Source organism: Eurytemora carolleeae, unplaced genomic scaffold (assembly GCF_000591075.1).
Source record: "Eurytemora carolleeae unplaced genomic scaffold, Eaff_2.0 scaffold1647, whole genome shotgun sequence".
In the NCBI taxonomy this organism is placed as follows: domain Eukaryota; kingdom Metazoa; phylum Arthropoda; class Copepoda; order Calanoida; family Temoridae; genus Eurytemora; species Eurytemora carolleeae.
The window spans coordinates 1-19,608 of record NW_019397532.1 but is presented as its reverse complement, the minus strand read 5'-3'; the positions used below and the strand labels follow the sequence as shown (position 1 = coordinate 19,608).

The 19,608-nt window shown below is 31.5% G+C and overlaps 3 protein-coding genes across 5 annotated transcripts; 1 reads left to right on the top strand and 2 right to left on the bottom strand.

The window, feature by feature from the left end:
- The first annotated feature begins 2,862 nt into the window (after positions 1 to 2,862).
- LOC111714763 (mitochondrial carnitine/acylcarnitine carrier protein) lies at positions 2,863 to 10,801 on the top strand. Of its 3 annotated transcripts, none has more exons than XM_023489962.1 (11): positions 2,863 to 2,996; positions 4,220 to 4,310; positions 5,454 to 5,529; positions 6,388 to 6,434; positions 6,582 to 6,676; positions 7,387 to 7,471; positions 8,030 to 8,103; positions 8,471 to 8,567; positions 9,199 to 9,326; positions 10,164 to 10,245; positions 10,476 to 10,801. In XM_023489962.1, the coding sequence occupies exons 1-11, from the start codon at positions 2,951 to 2,953 to the stop codon at positions 10,555 to 10,557; spliced, it is 903 nt and encodes a 300-aa protein (XP_023345730.1). In that variant the 5' UTR covers positions 2,863 to 2,950; the 3' UTR covers positions 10,558 to 10,801. The 3 variants fall into 3 exon arrangements, with proteins under 3 accessions (XP_023345730.1, XP_023345729.1, XP_023345732.1); XM_023489961.1 differs by having other exon boundaries at positions 4,220 to 4,346; XM_023489964.1 differs by having other exon boundaries at positions 2,866 to 2,996; positions 4,220 to 4,301.
- A 1,145-nt stretch (positions 10,802 to 11,946) lies between these two features.
- Positions 11,947 to 14,425, bottom strand: LOC111714757 (transcriptional repressor CTCF). Its single transcript, XM_023489942.1, has 4 exons — positions 13,906 to 14,425; positions 12,871 to 12,906; positions 12,719 to 12,795; positions 11,947 to 12,363 (listed from the first exon to the last, which is right to left on the bottom strand). Exons 1-4 carry the CDS (start codon positions 14,295 to 14,297, stop codon positions 12,020 to 12,022), a joined length of 849 nt encoding a protein of 282 aa, XP_023345710.1. The 5' UTR covers positions 14,298 to 14,425; the 3' UTR covers positions 11,947 to 12,019.
- A 2,441-nt stretch (positions 14,426 to 16,866) lies between these two features.
- Positions 16,867 to 18,349, bottom strand: LOC111714764 (probable G-protein coupled receptor Mth-like 5; the record flags this gene model as incomplete). The annotated part of the gene is given in 2 exon segments (XM_023489965.1): positions 16,867 to 18,101; positions 18,244 to 18,349. Coding segments are annotated over 2 exon segments (184 nt in total), but the record flags the coding sequence as incomplete, so codon positions are not given.
- Positions 18,350 to 19,608: the final 1,259 nt, after the last annotated feature.

The following is a 19,608-nucleotide window of genomic DNA, read 5'->3' as shown; positions in this document are numbered from 1 at the left end:
AACTTTGATCAAAAAAAGTTTTTGATTGCAAATCCATAACTTTTTTAATACATAAATAAATTATTTACAAAATTTTGTTTTTATTCTTATGAGTTATAATGAAATGTTTTTTATTCTTGTGAGTTATAATGTGATAATTTATCTAAGAACACTGACGCCACTTCAGAATTCATGAACAGATAAAAAAAGTTTTACACAATCATAAATAAATAGATTTGTATCTATTAACTATACTGATTCAGTTAAATGACCAGGGTCATGGGATAGTAAACATTGAAACTGAACACTGAAATATCAAAGTTCTACTAAATCAGATTGCAAGTTATAGGATTTAAAACATTAAGACTAACGTTCAAATATGATAAAATATGTTTTTAAATAAGTTCATGTTAACATGGTTAAATTTATATTTGTTTAAATGCTCAAAAAGCCTGCTGGTGAACAGCTGACTAAAGTTCAATTGGTCAAATCGATATAGCATCGTATCTGTATTTCTTATCAAACGTAAATTTGTCAACCATTAACTACAAGACCCCCCCGCCCATCCATGTAATGTCGTCTTTAACTTAAAATCCCCTCTCGGAGACACCAAACCAAATAATTTTCGCACCATTCTCTTTGTTCTCCCGTAACGGAGTCTAAACACTTTTATTATTGTGAACATAATATTTTCATATAAAGAATTAGTGAATTTCGTTAACAATTAATTGTCATTCTTTTCAGAAGTTTTAATATATAAAAACGTCTTAGGACTCCCCGACAGTTTAACCTTCTCATCCCTAAATAGATCGTAAGAATCTTTTCATTGTAAAATAATAAAACTTTGTAACAAATTCATGCATTATTATCCATTTCATTTTTTAGGAAATAAAGAGTTTTCTGCATTATCGGTTTTGATTTGAGGGTTATTCCGTTGTCTATCTGTTCATTAATGAGAATCTTGTTCCTATCCGACAGCAAAATTTTATACAAGTAGGGATATCCAAAATAGAGGATTAAGAAGAAAATCAAAAGTGTGTACATTGGATACTCGATTAGGAGATGTGGATTAAGGATATCTCATTTTAAAGTTTTCATCTCCGGTCACTTTGCTTTACAGAGTTACCCACAAAGGATGAGACTGTGAAGACGACCTGAAATTCTTTAAATCTGACAATACAAAGCTTTTATTGTTTTCTTTTTGAAGATTTGGTACAGAAATAAACAAGGTTATAGTTGCTGGGAATCATAAATTTTGTACAGTGCCTGAAGTCTCATCCTTTGTGATATCACTAATTTTTCTGCCTTATTTCTAAATTATCTTGTTTTTATCATTTTTAATGTGAACTTGATGTTATTTTTCTAAATCATCCTACGACAATTTTTGAAGTCAAAAATGTCTCCACAAAAATGTACCATCAAAAATGTACAAAAATGTACCATCAAAAATGTCTCCACAAAAATGTACCATCAAAAATGTACAAAAATGTACCATCAAAAATGTCTCCACAAAAATGTACCATCACAAACCACAAGACAAAATAAATATCCCGCACTTTCTATTTACATCGGCCAAACATATATAATAGTTAATCTTAACTTTCTAGTTTCTAATTATCGTTTGGTTATCCAAGTTTCTCAGCATCTGCCGGTCATACACCACAGTTTAAGATCAACTTGTCAAACTACAGCGTAAACTAGATAGAAGGGTTCAGTAAACTTCATGTGATATCACATCATCTAAAACAAAGACTTTGCTAATTATAAAGACAAGGCGTTGGAAATTTATCCGACTATTGTGTACGCCAGCACAGCTGTATTTAGCTGTAATTAGCAAAGTCTTTGATCGAAAGTAACTTTGTACACGGGCAGCCGTAGTACATTTTAATTTCCGAGCCATGTCAACCTTTCTAGTCCTAGTTTGTACTATACCCAGCTCTATGGATAGGACTAGCCAGTGCAACAAGGGTGACGCGGTCAGACTTTATGCTTCATATAAAGGTTAAATATTTACTTTTACTACAGGGGCAGAGGTGCGTGTGCAGTTCCTCTAGTTTTGATTTTACGCACACGCATGTATAAAAACTTATTTATTCGATTTCAATACATATTAGGAATTCAAAACAGTATTGTTCTTCTCAGTAGCTTTTCAGTAAAAGGATTTGTGATTGAAAACATCTTAACATTTAATTTTACTGAATTTCGTAAAAAAAATATTGAAACACTTTTAATAAAATATTTTTTTGGAAATTTGGAAGTATTTTTTATCTCAATTTGGCGAAACTTTAGGGAATGCATGTAGATACAAAATTATTATTTACTGTTGTTAAACTATTTTTATACTATATATATATGCATACAAAAATTCAAACATAAACATACAGACATATATCTTAAGAGTAAGAGGAAAAATTTGTACAATGTGATAAATGCATGATGTTATCGAGAGTTAGAGAGATAGAAAGCAGATTAACTTGTTTTTAACATTTTAAATATTTTCAATAAATAAAATATGCATAAACAGTTTCAAGGAAATACTTTCTCTGAACTACAGAAGAACAATTTATTAACAATTTTCAGTTCATTTTTTCGTTCAAAACCAAATAACAGGCTTATCATTGCTTTAAAATAATTACATACATATTACATAGTTCTATTTATATGTTAAAAATGCGTTAAATGTTCAAACTTTTTTATTAGCTTTCCATAAGAAAAAAAATTTCATCTCAAAATTTTCCAGAAATATTCTGAAAATCACAAAAAAACTTTAGTCCACGAGAAAAGAACAATGAAAAACACTTTCTATAAATTAATTCTTCACGTTTTCTAGTTTTTCCTACCAAACATTTACAAACCTATGATTCGATATATATTGCTCCGCATTTAAGTGAAATATGACCGAGCTATAACTGTGTCGCGTCGTAGTAATGTTTTATTACGTCGAATTACTATCTATAGAATAAATAGAACTATGAGTGAAAAACAAAGAGTATCTGAAGTGAAAAATTTCATATCAGGTAAAAATGTATAATCTCCATATCTTTGCAACCAGATGATATTAAGCTTTAAAGGGACCGTTCACTTATTTGGGTAATTTCAGGGTAAACTGAACTGTCTATTCGCTCTTGATTGGTAATAGTCTTACTTTACAAAGACAACTGTGGCCGGAGAAAAAGCCGATTTTTCGTTCAGAATTCGAGCGCAAAGGGACGGTCCCTCTCTATAGACACTAATTGATGTTTTTTTCAGTATGTTGTGAATCAAAATAAATTTCGAATATAAAATTAAACTGTAGTATCTAATCGTTAATTGTAAATGTCATTATTTTTTAATTTTTGTTGTTTTTTAACTTTCTATTTCTAAAATAACACTATTTCATCGCATTCAAAATTGTGTATTGCCTGTGTAAAAGCTGAATTGAACGCGGAATGACAAATGAAAAGTTGTGCACATACGCGAACAAAATCTACAAAATCTACGAACCAAAATACGAGTCATGATTAATTGATTGTCGTAGAGACGTCGTCTTTGTATACACAGTTTACGTGTTTTAATACGAAAAACGTTAATTTCTTGCTAACTCAAATATCAAAAGTTTTAATATTTTAGTACATAATAACGAACACATAATGACATTGAAATATGATAAATTTAAATGTTATTGGGCTGCTGTTACTGAAAAAAACATCAAATAGTGTCTATAGAGAGGGACCGTCCCTTTCCGCTCAAATTCTGAACGAAAAATCGGCTTTTTCTCCGGTCACAGTTGTCTTTGAAAAGTAAGACTATTACCAATCAAGAGCGAATAGGCAGTTCAGTTTACCCTGAAATTACCCAAATAAGTGAACGGTCCCTTTAACATTCGATTCTACAGAATTCTATAGTTTGAAGTACGAAAGCTTTGCAAAGATAGAGGGATAAGGCAATTTGAGTTTTAGGAAGTTTACAATTCCTTTTTATTTTATACTGCATATTTAGTTTAGGGCATTTCCTCTAAAGGAATTGAGTTTTTGCCACAAACTCAAATTTTTGCAACCTGATGGCTTGGACCTTTGATATTTCAAACTTAGATTATTTTAAATAACTGAATTCATAGTTTAAAATATTTTAAGTCTATAACATTGGGTTTGCAAAGATATAAGGATTAGAAAATCAGAGTTTGTGGCAAAGACTCAATTCCTTTGGAACAATCTTGGAAAATATTTCTTAAAATATAGATAATGTATTTTATATTTTGTAGGTGGAGTAGGAGGCGTGGCTGCTATAGTCTCAGGACATCCATTTGATACAATTAAAGTTCGTCTTCAAACTCAATCTACCAGGTATACCAGGTATACCAGGTATACCAGGTCTACCAGGTCTACCAGGTATATCTGGTTCAATCTACCAGGTATACCTGGTTCAATCTACCAGGTATACCTGGTTCAATCTACCAGGTATACCAGGTATACCAGGTATACCTGGTTCAATCTACCAGGTATACCAGCTCTACCAGGTCTACCAGGTATACCTGGTTCAATCTACCAGGTATACCTGGTCCAATCTACCAGGTATACTAGGTCTACCAGGTATACCTGGTTCAATCTACCAGGTCTACCAGGTATATCTGGTTCAATCTACCAGGTATACCTGGTCCAATCTACCAGGTATACTAGGTCTACCAGGTATACCTGGTTCAATCTACCAGGTATACCTGGTTCAATCTACCAGGTATATCAGGTCTACCAGGTATACCTGGTTCAATCTACCAGGTATACCAGGTATACCAGGTATACCAGGTATACCAGGTATACCTGGTTCAATCTACCAGGTATACCTGGTTCAATCTAACAGGTATACCTGGTTCAATCTACCAGGTATACCTGGTTCAATCTACCAGGTATACCAGGTCTACCAGGTATACCAGGTATACCTGGTTCAATCTACCAGGTATACCTGGTTCAATCTACCAGGTATACCTGGTATAATCTACCAGGTATACCTGGTTCAATCTACCAGGTATACCTGGTTCAATCTACCAGGTATACCTGGTTCAATCTACCAGGTATATCAGGTCTACCAGGTATACCTGGTTCAATCTACCAGGTATAATTTTGATTATTTTTATGATAAAGAACTTAACAGAAAACAGGAGAAGCGATAATTATCTCAAATCATTTTTTTTACACAAAGAAATTATACATTATTCTTTTAAAGAAGTTGTATTTAAGCGTAAGGGCATGCAATACGTAATTTTAAGAGAATTACAACTTTATACTTTTAACCAGTACCAGTGTAAATTCGAGTTTGCCGTACTATTATATTTTTAGTTAGAAAAATAAGGATAATTTCGTTATCCTTGATCAGAGAAAGGTGCCGTTATGCATCAGACATGCTAAGGCCCACTCTTTAAATGGAGAGTCACTTGAAATAACGTCTACAGTTCCTTTGATTGAAATAACGTCTAAAATACCCTTTAACATATTTTTTCTTAGAAATCCGTTGTACAGTGGAACAGTAGACTGTGTAAAGAAAACAGTTCAACATGAAGGAGTCCGAGCATTATATAAGGTTGAGTATACACTATATACAGTCCGAGCACTATATAAGGTTGAGTATACACTATATACAGTCCGAGCACTATATAAGGTTGAGTATACACTATATACAGTCCGAGCACTATATAAGGTTGAGTATACACTATATACAGTCCGAGCACTATATAAGGTTGAGTATACACTATATACAGTCCGAGCACTATATAAGGTTGAGTATACACTATATACAGTCCGAGCACTATATAAGGTTGAGTATACACTATATACAGTCCGAGCACTATATAAGGTTGAGTATACACTATATACAGTCCGAGCACTATATAAGGTTGAGTATACACTATATACAGTCCGAGCACTATATAAGGCTGAGTATACACTATATACAGTGCTCCCCAAAAGAGTTTGCAGCCTAAAATTTTACTAATTATGTGTTGTTTTGAGACCATAAAATGAATGAGGAGGCAAAAAATATTTTAGGTTAATATGCATCTTTATTCTTAATGTTTGAGAGAACAAACAAACAAAAAAATTTCACGACGGTCTTTGAAAAATAAATTAATTTTCTCATCAGAGCTTTAAAATCTTATGAAACAAAAGTAAATATGTTTGCGCGCAGATTACTAAAACAGACACAGTTACATTTATTAAATGAAAAAATGCACATTTCCATGCAAATTGGGGTCTTCTGATTCGTTTTCAAAGATTTATCACTATTTTTTCATATGCAGGCCTGATTTGTGATCTAGTTTTTTAATCAAACACCAAAATGGGTGGGGGGGGGGAGGGGGGAGTTTCCCCTGATTTTTGGAGCTTAGAGTTCTTAGATGACTAGAATAAAAAAAACTAATTCAATAAATTTTCTAAATTTTAGGGAATGGCGGCCCCTGTGGTCGGAGCAACCCCCATCTTCGCTCTCGGGTAAAAAATAGAAATAGTTGAACCGGCAGTAAGAGTTTTCTTTTCTTAAATTCACATATCACATCCTGTTAAACAGATCATTTATAATTTTTATTAACAAAAAAAATGATTTGAATACTGGAACAACTGATATTTTTTGCTCGCCAGATTTATGGGGTTTGGTTTGGGAAAGAAGCTTCAGCAATCCCACCCAGATGAGGCGCTTGGTCCCTTGAAACTAGCTGTAGCTGGAGGGTTTTCTGGTAAACATTATATTTATTTAATTACCCCCCCTCCCCCTTGAAACTAGCTGTAGCTGGAGGGTTTACAGGTAAACATTTTATTTATTCAATTATATATATATAGAATTCATTTCATATATTTCATATTTTATTCAACTACAAAGCAAGAGATAATACAAATAAAAAATCACAATTTACTATGTAGTTTGGACCCGCCTAACCAGAGTAGGTTGTTTTAATTGGTTGGCCCACTATAAACGAATGAGAATTGCAGATAAAAACAATGTACATTGTACATTTTAAACATAAGAATGATGATAAATCAGCAACATATTTTAACATAATTTTTAAACAATATTAGTTTTACATAAATATATAATTTGATATAGTTCAAACCATTTAATCCTTGATTAAGGTAACAACTGTTGCAATTGTGCAGTGTACACAGACCCGTCTCACTAAATAATCAAGATATTGGTAAACCTAATTGCTTCATAGCTTATCAAATACAAGCTTGGAAACCCTGCTTTGCCCTGAAACTACACTTTACCTTTACAAGTTTAACCAATCTAAGAACATTCCCTGTTCTACAGAGTGTCTCAATCAAAATTTGAGGCAAATCGTTCATGAGCTATGATCAAACATACAAACACACAAACAGAGATTACTACTTATTATAAAAAGGCACACAAGATTGTTTAAATGTCGTCTTCCTATTAGTCCCATTGTAGGTATGGTGGCTACAGTAGTTATGGCACCAGGAGAAAGGATCAAGTGCGTCCTACAGGTCCAGCAAGGAGCACAGGCTGCTGACAGGTTTTTAAAGGAAAAATTTTTACATTTCAATATTTAATTGTTATCATATCTCATTTATTCATAGTTGTAGTATGAGTGACATAATACTTTAATAATGAAGAAATATTTCATTTCAAAATGTGAAGAATATTTGAGAAATTTTGTTCTTAAAAATAGATTTGAATTTTTGTATTAAAATGTTCGACATCATTTTAAATACATATGATTTTGTTATATGATTTTGTTATTATAATTTGATTGAGATATGTTGTAGAAATAATTTTTTTTCAGTGTTTAACAATTTATTTTTATCCTTTTTGCTGAAGTGTTTGAAGTGAGACATAAATATAACTCATTAAACATATTTGGTAAAATTAATTTATTCTTCTAATTATATACTGACACCATGTTTAGTGTAAAATACAAGGGACCTGTTCATGTAATTAAACACTAATTACACCATGTTTAGTGTAAAATACAAGGGACCTGTTCATGTAATTAAACACTAATTACACCATGTTTAGTGTAAAATACAAGGGTCCTGTTCATGTAATTAAACACTAATTACACCATGTTTAGTGTAAAATACAAGGGACCTGTTCATGTAATTAAAGCACTTATTGCTGAAGGAGGATTGTCTAGTCTCTATAAAGGTGATTTTTATATTGTTCCCCTGTTTGTAGACAATTTTTAAAAATATGAAATAAGATCCACGGAATTTTAAGAAAACCGGATGTTTTGAGTAAAACTGAATCCGCCAATGTTTTAGCGCAGTAATTGGTTAACTAAGTTGTTTTACAATAAATCTTGTTTTTTTTTGGTGAATAACGGCAAAACTAATTTTGTAGAACATAATATATTGAATCATTCTTGCCCACAAGAACCTTTTTAAGCACGTCATTGGCTCAGTTTTGTAACATATCCAAAAATGATTTTGTATGATTTAAGGTAGGTAAAATATTATAAAATTCTATACTTATAGTTTTTGACGCAGTCACAAATAAAATGTGTTGTTATCAGGTACAGTTGCTACCTTAGCACGTGATATTCCTGCATCTGCTGCCTTCTATGCATCTTATGAACTTATACAACGAAGACTGGCTCCTGACGGAGACAGGTATATGGCATCAAGGGAAATTCTTGTTCAAAATTAATGCTATTTAATGATACTAGAAATTCAAGGCGCTTCGCGCCCTTCTTTCTAGGCTTTTAGGGCGCTTCGCGCCCATCTTCTATTTAAATTGTGAACATGTTCTTTTTCTTTACATTTCAAAAGAAAGATGAAAAAAGTTTTTCGGATTTTTAAAAAAAATTCGCGGATTTTCAAAAATTTAAGTTTTTTTTACAAAATTAAAAACCTCTAAAACATAAATTTTTAAAATTTCAATCATTCATAAACCTTCCCTGGGGTCCCTAGATGTCCCACAAAAAATTTGGGCCCGATCGGTTCAGCCGTTTTGACGTTTATTGGATACAAACAGACAGACAGACAAACAGACAAACAGACAAACAGACAAGCCAAATTTATATATAGATTACGAAAAATGATAAAATTTTAGTTATCAAAAATTATCACGGTTTGTTACAACTTACAACAAGTTTTTTCTTTCTTATTTTGTTTTGTGCAGATTAAACTAAAGATAATATTAAAATTTTCTGTGCTATTTTAGAATTAAATGTTTGTCCACACAATTCAGTATTCTCTTACAAAATTTTGTATAGTCTGCCATTTGAATTTATCTCTCTAGGTCCCAGATAGGTGTAGGACGAACCCTATTGGCTGGTGGTACAGCTGGTGTTTGTAATTGGTTGGTTGCTATTCCAGCTGATGTTGTGAAGAGTAGATTACAGTCGGCTCCAACTGGAACTTACTCAGGTACAAAGTGTCCAATATCATATAATATTTGATTATTTACAAGCTTAAACCCCAGGCCCAAAATACACATAATATACTCAAAAACCTTGTTTGCATATATTTTCTTTTAGCCTTCTCTCTTTGTTTTATTATGGTGTTATAATCTTTTTAAAGACCAAAAATCACAATTTAGAGCTATCACGAGCTAATAGGACACCCTTTTCATCATTGACAAAGCTGTAATAGCATATTGAAAAATGATCATATACCTAACATCATTTCAATTATCTACATACCTTTAAACATGTATATATATATATATATATATATATATATATATATATATATATATATATATATATATATATATATATCAAATTAGATTATGGAAATAACAATGGGGTTTATAATAGTATATTCTTTTTCACTTAAATATTACAATATCCTTTGAAGTTATATCTTACTATTTCTTTTCTAACCTATATCCTTTGTAAGTCATATGATACATATTAAGCTACCAATGTTGAAAGCAAGGAGTTGAGAATAAAGGGGAGATTCGCCCTACCATTTGATTATACATGCTTCGCAGACGGGCGCAGTCCATTTGTGTAAGAAATATTCAGAATAGATTATTGTGTACGCGGTAATTGTACATCAGACAAATATTTTTCTTATTCAAATGAAGTACCGTCTGCAAAACATGTATAATCATATTACTCAAGGAGAATTGAATAGAAAGTGGGGGCGATAGGGTTTCCGTACACTTTGCTGTGACGTTTTTGGACTGCAGGAGAATTAGTTTTGCGTAACAACAATAACAAACAATTTTCCTTGATATTACTTTTCGATCTTGTTTAGGAACGATGGATGTACTTAGAAAACTGCTAGCTGAGGATGGAGCCAGGGGTCTATACAAGGGAGCTGTTCCTGTCCTTCTCAGGTTAAAACATTTATAAACGTTTTACTTTTACAGCTTTGAAACATCTCAATAGTTTTTCAGAAAGTTGAGTATTGTTGCAAGCTTTATTTAATTTAAATAGGCCTTTATTTTTTTTGTGAACCCAATTTTCAAAACTGTCTTGAATCAATGAAATAAACTTAAAACACTTGTTGAAAGAAGTCTTTTTTTAACCTGCTTGTATTATCAAAATTATTAAAGTTATCTTTTAGAGCCTTCCCTGCCAATGCTTTCTGTTTCCTGGGTTTTGAATGTGCTATGTACTCTTTAAACTCTATTGCTCCAAATCTGTGATTATAAGTAGATAAGACTGCTGTGAAAGTGTGCAGCAAAATTTGTGAAATTAGCTTCTTTTTTCTTTAACTTGGCTTTGTGTAATAAATTGAGATGTATGGTGTAAACGGGTAATGATAAATTCTTTTTATCTAAAGGGACTGTAAGCGTAATTTTTAAATGACCTTTCATTTAATTGAAAAGTACTTTGTTTGAAGCTCATGTTATATATTTTAGAAATATCAATAAATATGATTCAACCGTTTTTAAATAGTTTTAAAAGATGCCATTGTAAATTGCATTAAGTAGGAAAAATTACAAACATTCTTTGTCTGGGTTTATATAAAAAAGATTAAAATAATCCAATTATGAATTATCTATGTAAAATTAGTCTAGAAAAGAGAAAAGAGTTTTATCAAAATAACCTGTGTCCGAATTTAATGAATTTGAGCCGATTCTTAAATCTGCAAAAAGCCGATTTTAACTGAGCGCCGGCTTAAAACTTGAAACAATGAATACGATTTTAAGTTGAACCAACCATAATTAAACCGCAACTTAAATTTAAGACGCGGCTCAAATTCTGGCGATATCTTTAATTGATGTAAGTATGTAAAAAGAGGAAATAAATAGGTTTAAATAGACAATTAAAAGAGATTAAAAATAAATTAAGAGTTTGAGTTTGATCTGATTAATGAATTAATGAGTTAATGAAGAGTAAATTTACCTGTTCTGTATACGAATACAAAATTTATTACAGAAAAAGGAAACAAAAAACATACTCAGCAAAAGTAAAAATTTTTTTTAGACATTAACATGCACTTGTGTTAAAATAAATTCGAAATATAAGGAAGACGATTTTTCCGACCCAAATGCCATAGCCTTTTCTCAAGATGCGTCTGTACACAAGATCCATTTCCGCCATGAAGTACACACATGTAACCCTCGCTCCTTCTTTCCCCACCTCACCCCTCTATAACACATCCCAGTCAGTCATGTTAGGACAGTTGAACTAGTAACAGCTCCGACACAGGGAGCCTCTTGACTCCTTTATGATGATGACGCAGATACTCAGTTAGCAGCAGACGGTCTTATCCGAGGGTTCCCAGTTTATCATGCACTCCACTTCCAGAGACAACATAATCGCTCAAATCCAGCATGATAAAGCCGCGATCTCTGCCTACTAGGTTGGATAAGCCCTGTTGCCCCAGTTCCTGTTGATCTGCTCCACCAACATGAAGCTCTACAACACTCCCATGAAGTACCATCAAATATCCATCCATAATTCCTTTGTTAATTTCTAAATCAACCAATTTTAACTCCGCCTTAAATGCAAATATTTCAAAACACTCGTTTTTTTAAATAAATGTTAGAAATATCCATTTTAGATCTCTTTATTTTATTATAGTGACTTTTAAAGTCAACAACTTGATAATAAACTTTTTTATTAAAAATTTTCAACAGGTTTTTATTTTTAAGTTATACACTACAGTGCTGGATGCTTCTCCTCCATATGCTTCTTTAAATATTCATTTCTGGTTGCTGCATAGTTGCACACTTCACAGGGAAACCTGACACCTTCATGCTTGGTTTTAATATGTTGTGTTAGTTTATCCCTGTAGCTTGTAACAAACTCACATTTATCACAGTGATGTTTTACACCTTTATGCTTGCTTTGAATGTGATTTCTCAAAGTGCCCGGGTGTGCTGCAACATATTCACATTGGTCACAATACAACTTTTTCCCCTCGTGTATTGTTTCAATGTGTCTCTTTAAGTACGTCTGGGATGTTGCAGCAAATTCACATTGTCCGCATGGAATTCTCAATCCTAAGCATTGAACTATTCTTATATTCTATACTCTGAAGGGCCCGGTGATGACCGTGGAAAAAATAAAAATTAAAAATTAAAAAAATTTTAAGAAAAACAAATTTCAAATTTTTTTTAGCCTTTAACGTTCCCCGGCCCCTCGTGAGTGTCCACAAAAAATTTCAGCCCAATTGGTCCAGCTGTTTGGCCGGCTATACGCAGTATATATATATGAATGTCTTGTTTTATTACAACGATATCCTTATTGTTGCCAAAATCTTATAAAATATTAAAAGGTAAAAACTACTTTAAAAAGTTTTAGGAAGCGGATTAAAGGACTAACTAACTCTATATTTTATGTTTGATGAATTCCTACCTTCGTGTACAATCTTCAAGTGTCTCTTTAACATGTAAAGATGAGAAGTGCTGTATTCACACTGATCACAAATATACCTAACATTTACAATTAATCCCAATATTGATCGAGTCTTCAAGAATTCATTTTTTATTATTGTTTTTTATTTTTACCTAGATTTATTCTCTCCATGCTGAGACTGTTTGTGTCTAAAATATAGAAAATATGTTAAAACAATAATTATCCTAGCGTTGAAATATCTGATTATCCTAGCGTTGAAATATCTGATTATCCTAGCGTTGAAATATCTGATTATCCTAGCGTTGAAATATCTGATTATCCTAGCGTTGAAATATCTGATTATCCTAGCGTTGAAATATCTGATTATCCTAGCGTTGAAATATCTGATTATCCTAGCGTTGAAATATCTGATTATCCTAGCGTTGAAATATCTGATTATCCTAGCGTTGAAATATCTGATTATCCTAGCGTTGAAATATCTGATTATCCTAGCGTTGAAATATCTGATTATCCTAGCGTTGAAATATCTGATTATCCTAGCGTTGAAATATCTGATTATCCTAGCGTTGAAATATCTGATTATCCTAGCGTTGAAATATCTGATTATCCTAGCGTTGAAATATCTGATTATCCTAGCGTTGAAATATCTGATTATCCTAGCGTTGAAATATCTGATTATCCTAGCGTTGAAATATCTGATTATCCTAGCGTTGAAATATCTGATTTTCAACAGAAAAAAAATGCTTAAAAATCCTTCTAAAGTTTTTTTCTTTAAACTAATAATAATAAATTAATAAAATTTATATTTATAAAATTTATAAAAGTATTTGCCTGTTATGAAATCATTAAAATAATATTAAAGGGACTGAATGCGTCATTTAAAAATTTTAAATGACGCTTTATCTATAGTGTGTTGCGTGGCATGTCTAAATCACAACAGTATCCCTAAAAGCATCGTTGAACCTCTTTAATAACTTGGTCATTTACAAATGTGGTTTCTCGAATGACCTGCGGATTTCTTACTACAGAAACAATGGAGGAAAATGATGAGAAATCAATACTTATCATGCTAAAAAAAACGGCGATATCTTCCATATCATTGATTAAATAATGGTTTCAAGGTTACTTGAATTGATGGCCATAAAATATATTATGAAAAAAAAAAAAAAAAAAAAATTAATCATTACCTGGAAAAATCACCAAGAGATAAAGAGTTAAAATCACATAAATCACAAGTATAGGGTTTATCTTTATGTGTTCCTCTGTGTTTTATCAATTGTTTTAAAGTATCAACTTTTAATTCACAGCGATCACATTTAAAAGTTTTCAATCCATGTTTACGCTTTGAATGTGCTTGCAGGCCATATTTAGAATTAAATCCATGATTGCAGATATGACAGGTGTACTTGGCATATTCGTGACTTGTCCCTTTGTGTAGGTTTAGTCCGCGTAAAGATTTTGATGAATATTCACATAAATCACAAGAATAACTTGTTTCAAGATTAGGTTTATATTCATCTTCGTTATCTTCTTCAATATCTTCTTTTTTAATCTCAAGATAATTCAAAACATCTTCCATTGGAAGAGAATCTTCCGGCGTAAAGTTATCAACGTCCACTTTTGGTTCCACTTCAAAGTCGTCTTTATTTATAAATGAAGAAAGGTTTAGGAAATCCCCAAATCCAAGTTGAACGAGATTCCGGGAAATTGATTATAATAATAATAATAATAATGATAATAATAATAATAATAATAATAATAATAATAATAATAATAATAATAATAATTAATAATAATCATAACAAAAATAATAATAATTGATAAATTAATCGCCTTCCTTCCGTAAATTATATCTATGGTTTGTTTGATATGAACTGGTTTATAATCTGGTAATAGCAGGGTTAAATCCTCCTCACTATATCCTAGGTTCTAATCAACAAATACAAAATTATTTAAATAAATTGTCAATTGAAATAATATCCAATAAAATAATAAAAGAAATTAGAATAATGCGAAGCGTATTTAGATACTTCCAATCGGACAATGCTAGATAAATTCTTAGAAAGAGAGTGTTCGCCTATTTGAAACTACACTTAAAGAGACTGTAAGCGTATTTTCATGTGACCCTCCAGGCAAAGATGGCAATGCCCGTTCACAACTGTACCCTTGGAACCTTTATCTTATCAATAATGTGGAAGATATTGTCGTTCTTGAAAAATGTTTAATTCTGATTTTCCTTCAGTGGTAATGGTAAAGTTACTCTGAATTGAAAATAATAGTTTTCACAATTATAAACATTATTATCTAATGAATGCTTGATCAGACAAAGCGTTTAAGGGTACCGTTGTGAATCGGGCATTGTCTTTTTAGTATGGAAAGTCAATTGAAATTACGCTTACAAGACCTTTTAGAATAAAAAAACACTTTTACACAGCCGGAGAGCAGCGTCAAGATGTGATTACATAGTGTGCCCCTTTTCAAATCACGGGCGGACTAAGGGGGGCCCCCCTACGAGTGCCCCCCCTGAGGGGGGCACCCATAAAAAATACTTATATCATTATTTATAATTATACAATATGTATCGTTTCTATGAAAATATAGATATTTTTAAAGATACGTTTCCATCTCTATTTTTCTCCCATTGAAGCTTACGACACAGTATTAAGAGGAAGTGTCTGATTAGTCCACTTAAGTAAATTCCGACGAAAAATGGTGCTAAAGCAAGTACAAAATGTTCAACATTTATGATATTCACGATTATTTTTCTTCAAATTAGCAATATTCCTTAATTTCTTTTTTATACCTTTATTATATTGTGAAGGAATGAGCTAGATGACGCTAAAATTAACCTGTCAACAACACTTGGGATTTATTTGAAAAATTCTTACAGATTTCACCAATCATCAACATTTACAAGTTTAAAAAATCATTTAACTTTTTACAAAACAGAACTTTCACTTTGGTGTTTCCAGTGCACTTTTTAAATTCTGAAAGTGACTGTAGGAATAATTTCAATTTACCCTCTATTTAAAGAGGAATATGCAGATACCCTTCAAACCTGACCAAAAGAATTAGAATATTCTTGATTTTCTGTTTAAAAATAATAATTTTCATTTTGTGGTTTCTTTACGTACAGACAGTGTCTTGCGGATTTTCTTGTCAGACAAAAATTTAAAGGGTATCGTTGTCAATTGGGCAAGAATCTTTTTAAATGTCAAAGATATTGTACATACAAGCATTTAAATCTAGTTTCAAAGATCGAATATACAAAAAAAATATTTGACCTAAAACAATATAAGATCCTGATGTTCCTGTGTGCTAGGATAACCTCTCCGCCGCCACAAATTATTTTTGCGTCAAATCCCTCCGATTTGCGTAAATCCAGACCACGCGCTGCGGGCTGAACATACGGAAGCTTAATTACACATGATAAACTGCTCATTCTGTCTGAAAAAAAATCATACTTTATAAAATACACCTTTTAAAATATATTTGCAGTGCGTTTTTATTTTATTTTTGCATTCGAATTTTTTTTTAACATTTTTACCATACATTTTTTATTTAACAAAATAGTGTTTTATTGCTTGATATATTTTTTATTGTTTCGGACGGATATGTTAAATAGGTACATTATTCTTTATTATTATGATTATTTAGCAATTCAGAAAAAATGTATAAGGCTGCAACATAAAATCATAAAACCATAAAACCATAAAACCATAAAACCATTAACAAACGAATTAAGTGATGATTTTAAAATAATTGATTGACCAATGAATGGTGTTCTGATAAAAAATTAATGTAAGCTCAGATTTAAAAAAAAAAAGACGATAAGTATCTCGTAAATACTGAATAATGTAAGATAAAACTATAAAATAATGCGATTCAAAATACAAAAGAAAAAAAATTAACAAAATAAACAAAAATAAATTGGATTGATAAATCAAATATTACATTGGAATGGATTACACAAAAACAATGAATAGATTAGATACATTTGTTGCAAGTTTAAAAAATTATAACCTGGTTGATTAGATCGCTTCCAATTGGCAAAATGTTTTACATTTCATTTCAAATTCAGTAGAAAATGATAAAACTGGGATTTTTAATTACATATTATACATAAAACAAATATTGGAATTAAAGTTCGAGATTCAATAATTTAATATCAAACATGAGTTTTGTTAAATAAATACTATTTAGGTTTTAAAGTTTTGTTAAAACTCCATAGCACTGGGAACATATAATGCTAGTTTTTGATTTTTTTAACAAGAGAAAACTTGAAATTTTCTTAAAATCAGATTCATTTTCGTTATTTTCGTTATGTTTCAAATAATTTCAGATCAATAAAAGGCAAGATTTTCATCGTAAATACATAGCTAATGAGAATTAGAGCAAGTCACTAAATATTAACAGTTTTATAGAAAAGTAATTTAGTATGAGTAATGTAATATGAATATTTAGTGATGGCTGAAGCATATAAAGCTTTGTGCAAGTAAATAAAAACACAGCTAGTCAGCAACATAGAAAGCCATAGCTTTTTAAAGAAGACTGTGAAAGTAAATAAAAACACAGCTAGTCAGCAACATAGAAAGCCATAGCTTTTTAAAGAAGACTATCATCTTTTGGCAAAATATTTGAATACATTTAAAAGCGGGTACAATGTACAATACGCATTTATTTTAAGTATTAAACCATTGTAGAGTAGGGTTAGAGCCAATGTTATTTAGGTCAATTTATAAGGCCAAATACCATTGCACTCACATTAACTATGTTTTTGTTTTATAACATGGAAAAGTGATTGAAATACATTTTTTAAAACATTGTAAATAATATTTGGTAGCTGCAGCTTTATATGCACTAAAAAAGGCCCAATTTATTTACACCTTTAGGGGAGGGAGATATTAGGGTGTCAGGTTGAACGGGTTTCGGGCACAAACACTTAGTTACCGATAGCAGCCTGGGAATTCCTTGGTGTGAATTGAACATGATCATTTACTCTGACAACAATATTTAAAACTGAACTGAAGAATGGTGCCTCGTTATAGTCTGGGAGTTTAAGATCTGAATAATGTGTTTGTGCTGGACAGTGGATTGTACAAGCTGTATCGTACTGTAGTGTACTGTATTGTACTGTACTGAGACTCTACTTAACATTGTTCTGTACTGTTTTAGTTACATTGTTCTTTACTGTACAATATATTGTACTGCACATTGTGCTGTACTGAAAGTGCTCCGTTCTGTACAGTCAAAAACTGGTACAGTGCACTGTACAGTGTATTGTGTTGTACTGTACAGTGCTGTACTAGACTGAAGTTTCCCGTCTCCAACCAAAATTAAGGTTTGCAAGATTCATACTGTTAGTTTTCAACAGTCTTCCAACCTAAACACCATTTATACTATTATTATTAATCGTATGAAAATATATTTTTTAATACTTAAATCGAGAGCGTTATTTTTTTATGATTTTTAAAGGATAATTAACATCGAACTTGTCAATTATTAGAACAAAAAAAATTTATCACCTTCATGAGTGGTGTCTCTGCTCCGTCTTTACTCCTCTCCCGAACATTAAACAGAGATTTGCTGAGTTCACGATCCTTAGTTGGTCTTCCACTTGCATCCCCCCACCTTCAACAATACAGATTCAGTACACACAAATATATCACACAGGTCTTCCACTTCAGTATTTGTAAATTGGCGGTACAGTCCAAACTAGGAACGCAAAGTTTGGCCCAGATCAAATATTCAAATGTACACCAGTTGTGCGTGATATATTAAAAGTCTCTAGATTGAAAAAGAAAAGGCGGGGGAAATATACTACCCTAGTGACTAATATCCACCAAAAATCTAGCAGACCAAATATTACCATTTTCGAACAAAAGTACAAACATTTTTGACCATTTTTGACCATAGATAAAATATTATGTTAATTTAAAGTACTTTTATTAAACAGTAAGTGATATATTTTCTAAAATGAAGTCTGATCCAAGTCTTAAGAATGTGAATAAAGTTATATAAGTAGGGGACATGAACATAAACTTATTAAACCATTCAAGCCACATTGATACAGGGCTTTACTTAAATTCACTACTTGAAAATAGTTTTTGCCAATAATATCTCTTCCAACAAGGATAGCTGGAACCACTGCCACTCTTCTAGATAATTTTATAACAAATATTGCTGATGATGCTTATGATTCAGGAATTATACTTTCTGACATTTCTGATCATATTCCAGTTTTTTATATTCGTCATTTAAAATTTAAAATTTAAAATTTAAAATTTGATGCTCCTTCGATATCAAGGTTTAAAACAATGCTCGAAAATGAAAACTGGGACATTCTGCTAAACACTGGTGAAGAAACTTCCTTTTACGTCTTTTTTGAAACTATAGAAAACTGTTTTAAGTCTTCATTCCCTCATAAAAAAAACATAATTTCTGTAAATAAGCATAAACCATACAGTCCTTGGATGTTTCAAGCTATGATTATCTCCAGGAAAAAATAAAAATTTAATTTTTAATAAAAAATTAAGGAAACCCTGTCCTGAAACTAAAATGAGATTTAAAAAATACAATACAGTATTGTTTAGCTTTGATGTATTTATAAAAGACGACATTACTGTTTGTCTGTCTTACAATACAAAGCAGGTAGTTTCTATTTAAACTCCGCACCTTTCACAGGTGTGGAGATGTTTTCCAAGATGAATTTATCAATATAAAAGGTAATAGTTGTAAATCTTAAATAACCTTTAGATTGTATGCATAAGTGTATGCATATTTATCAAGTTATATATCTTAACTTGTGAACCATATCCCTAATGTAACCCTGTTTCGAAAGTCGTCTCCGACAAATTGTATCTCCGTTGAATCCGTTGAGTACTCCGGCC

Bases quoted from the DNA above. Each gene is read 5' to 3' on its own strand.
- LOC111714763 (XM_023489961.1), top strand. From the start codon at position 2,951: ATGAGTGAAAAACAAAGAGTATCTGAAGTGAAAAATTTCATATCAG. The intron at 6,677-7,386 runs GTAAACATTATA...GTCCCATTGTAG, and splicing joins TGTAGCTGGAGGGTTTTCTG to GTATGGTGGCTACAGTAGTT. The intron at 8,568-9,198 runs GTATATGGCATC...TTATCTCTCTAG, and splicing joins CTGGCTCCTGACGGAGACAG to GTCCCAGATAGGTGTAGGAC.
- LOC111714757 (XM_023489942.1), bottom strand. From the start codon at position 14,297: ATGGAAGATGTTTTGAATTATCTTGAGATTAAAAAAGAAGATATTGAA. The intron at 12,907-13,905 runs GTAATGATTAAT...TCTATATTTTAG, and splicing joins TCTCTTGGTGATTTTTCCAG to ACACAAACAGTCTCAGCATG. The intron at 12,364-12,718 runs GTAGGAATTCAT...TTCAATGCTTAG, and splicing joins CTTGAAGATTGTACACGAAG to GATTGAGAATTCCATGCGGA.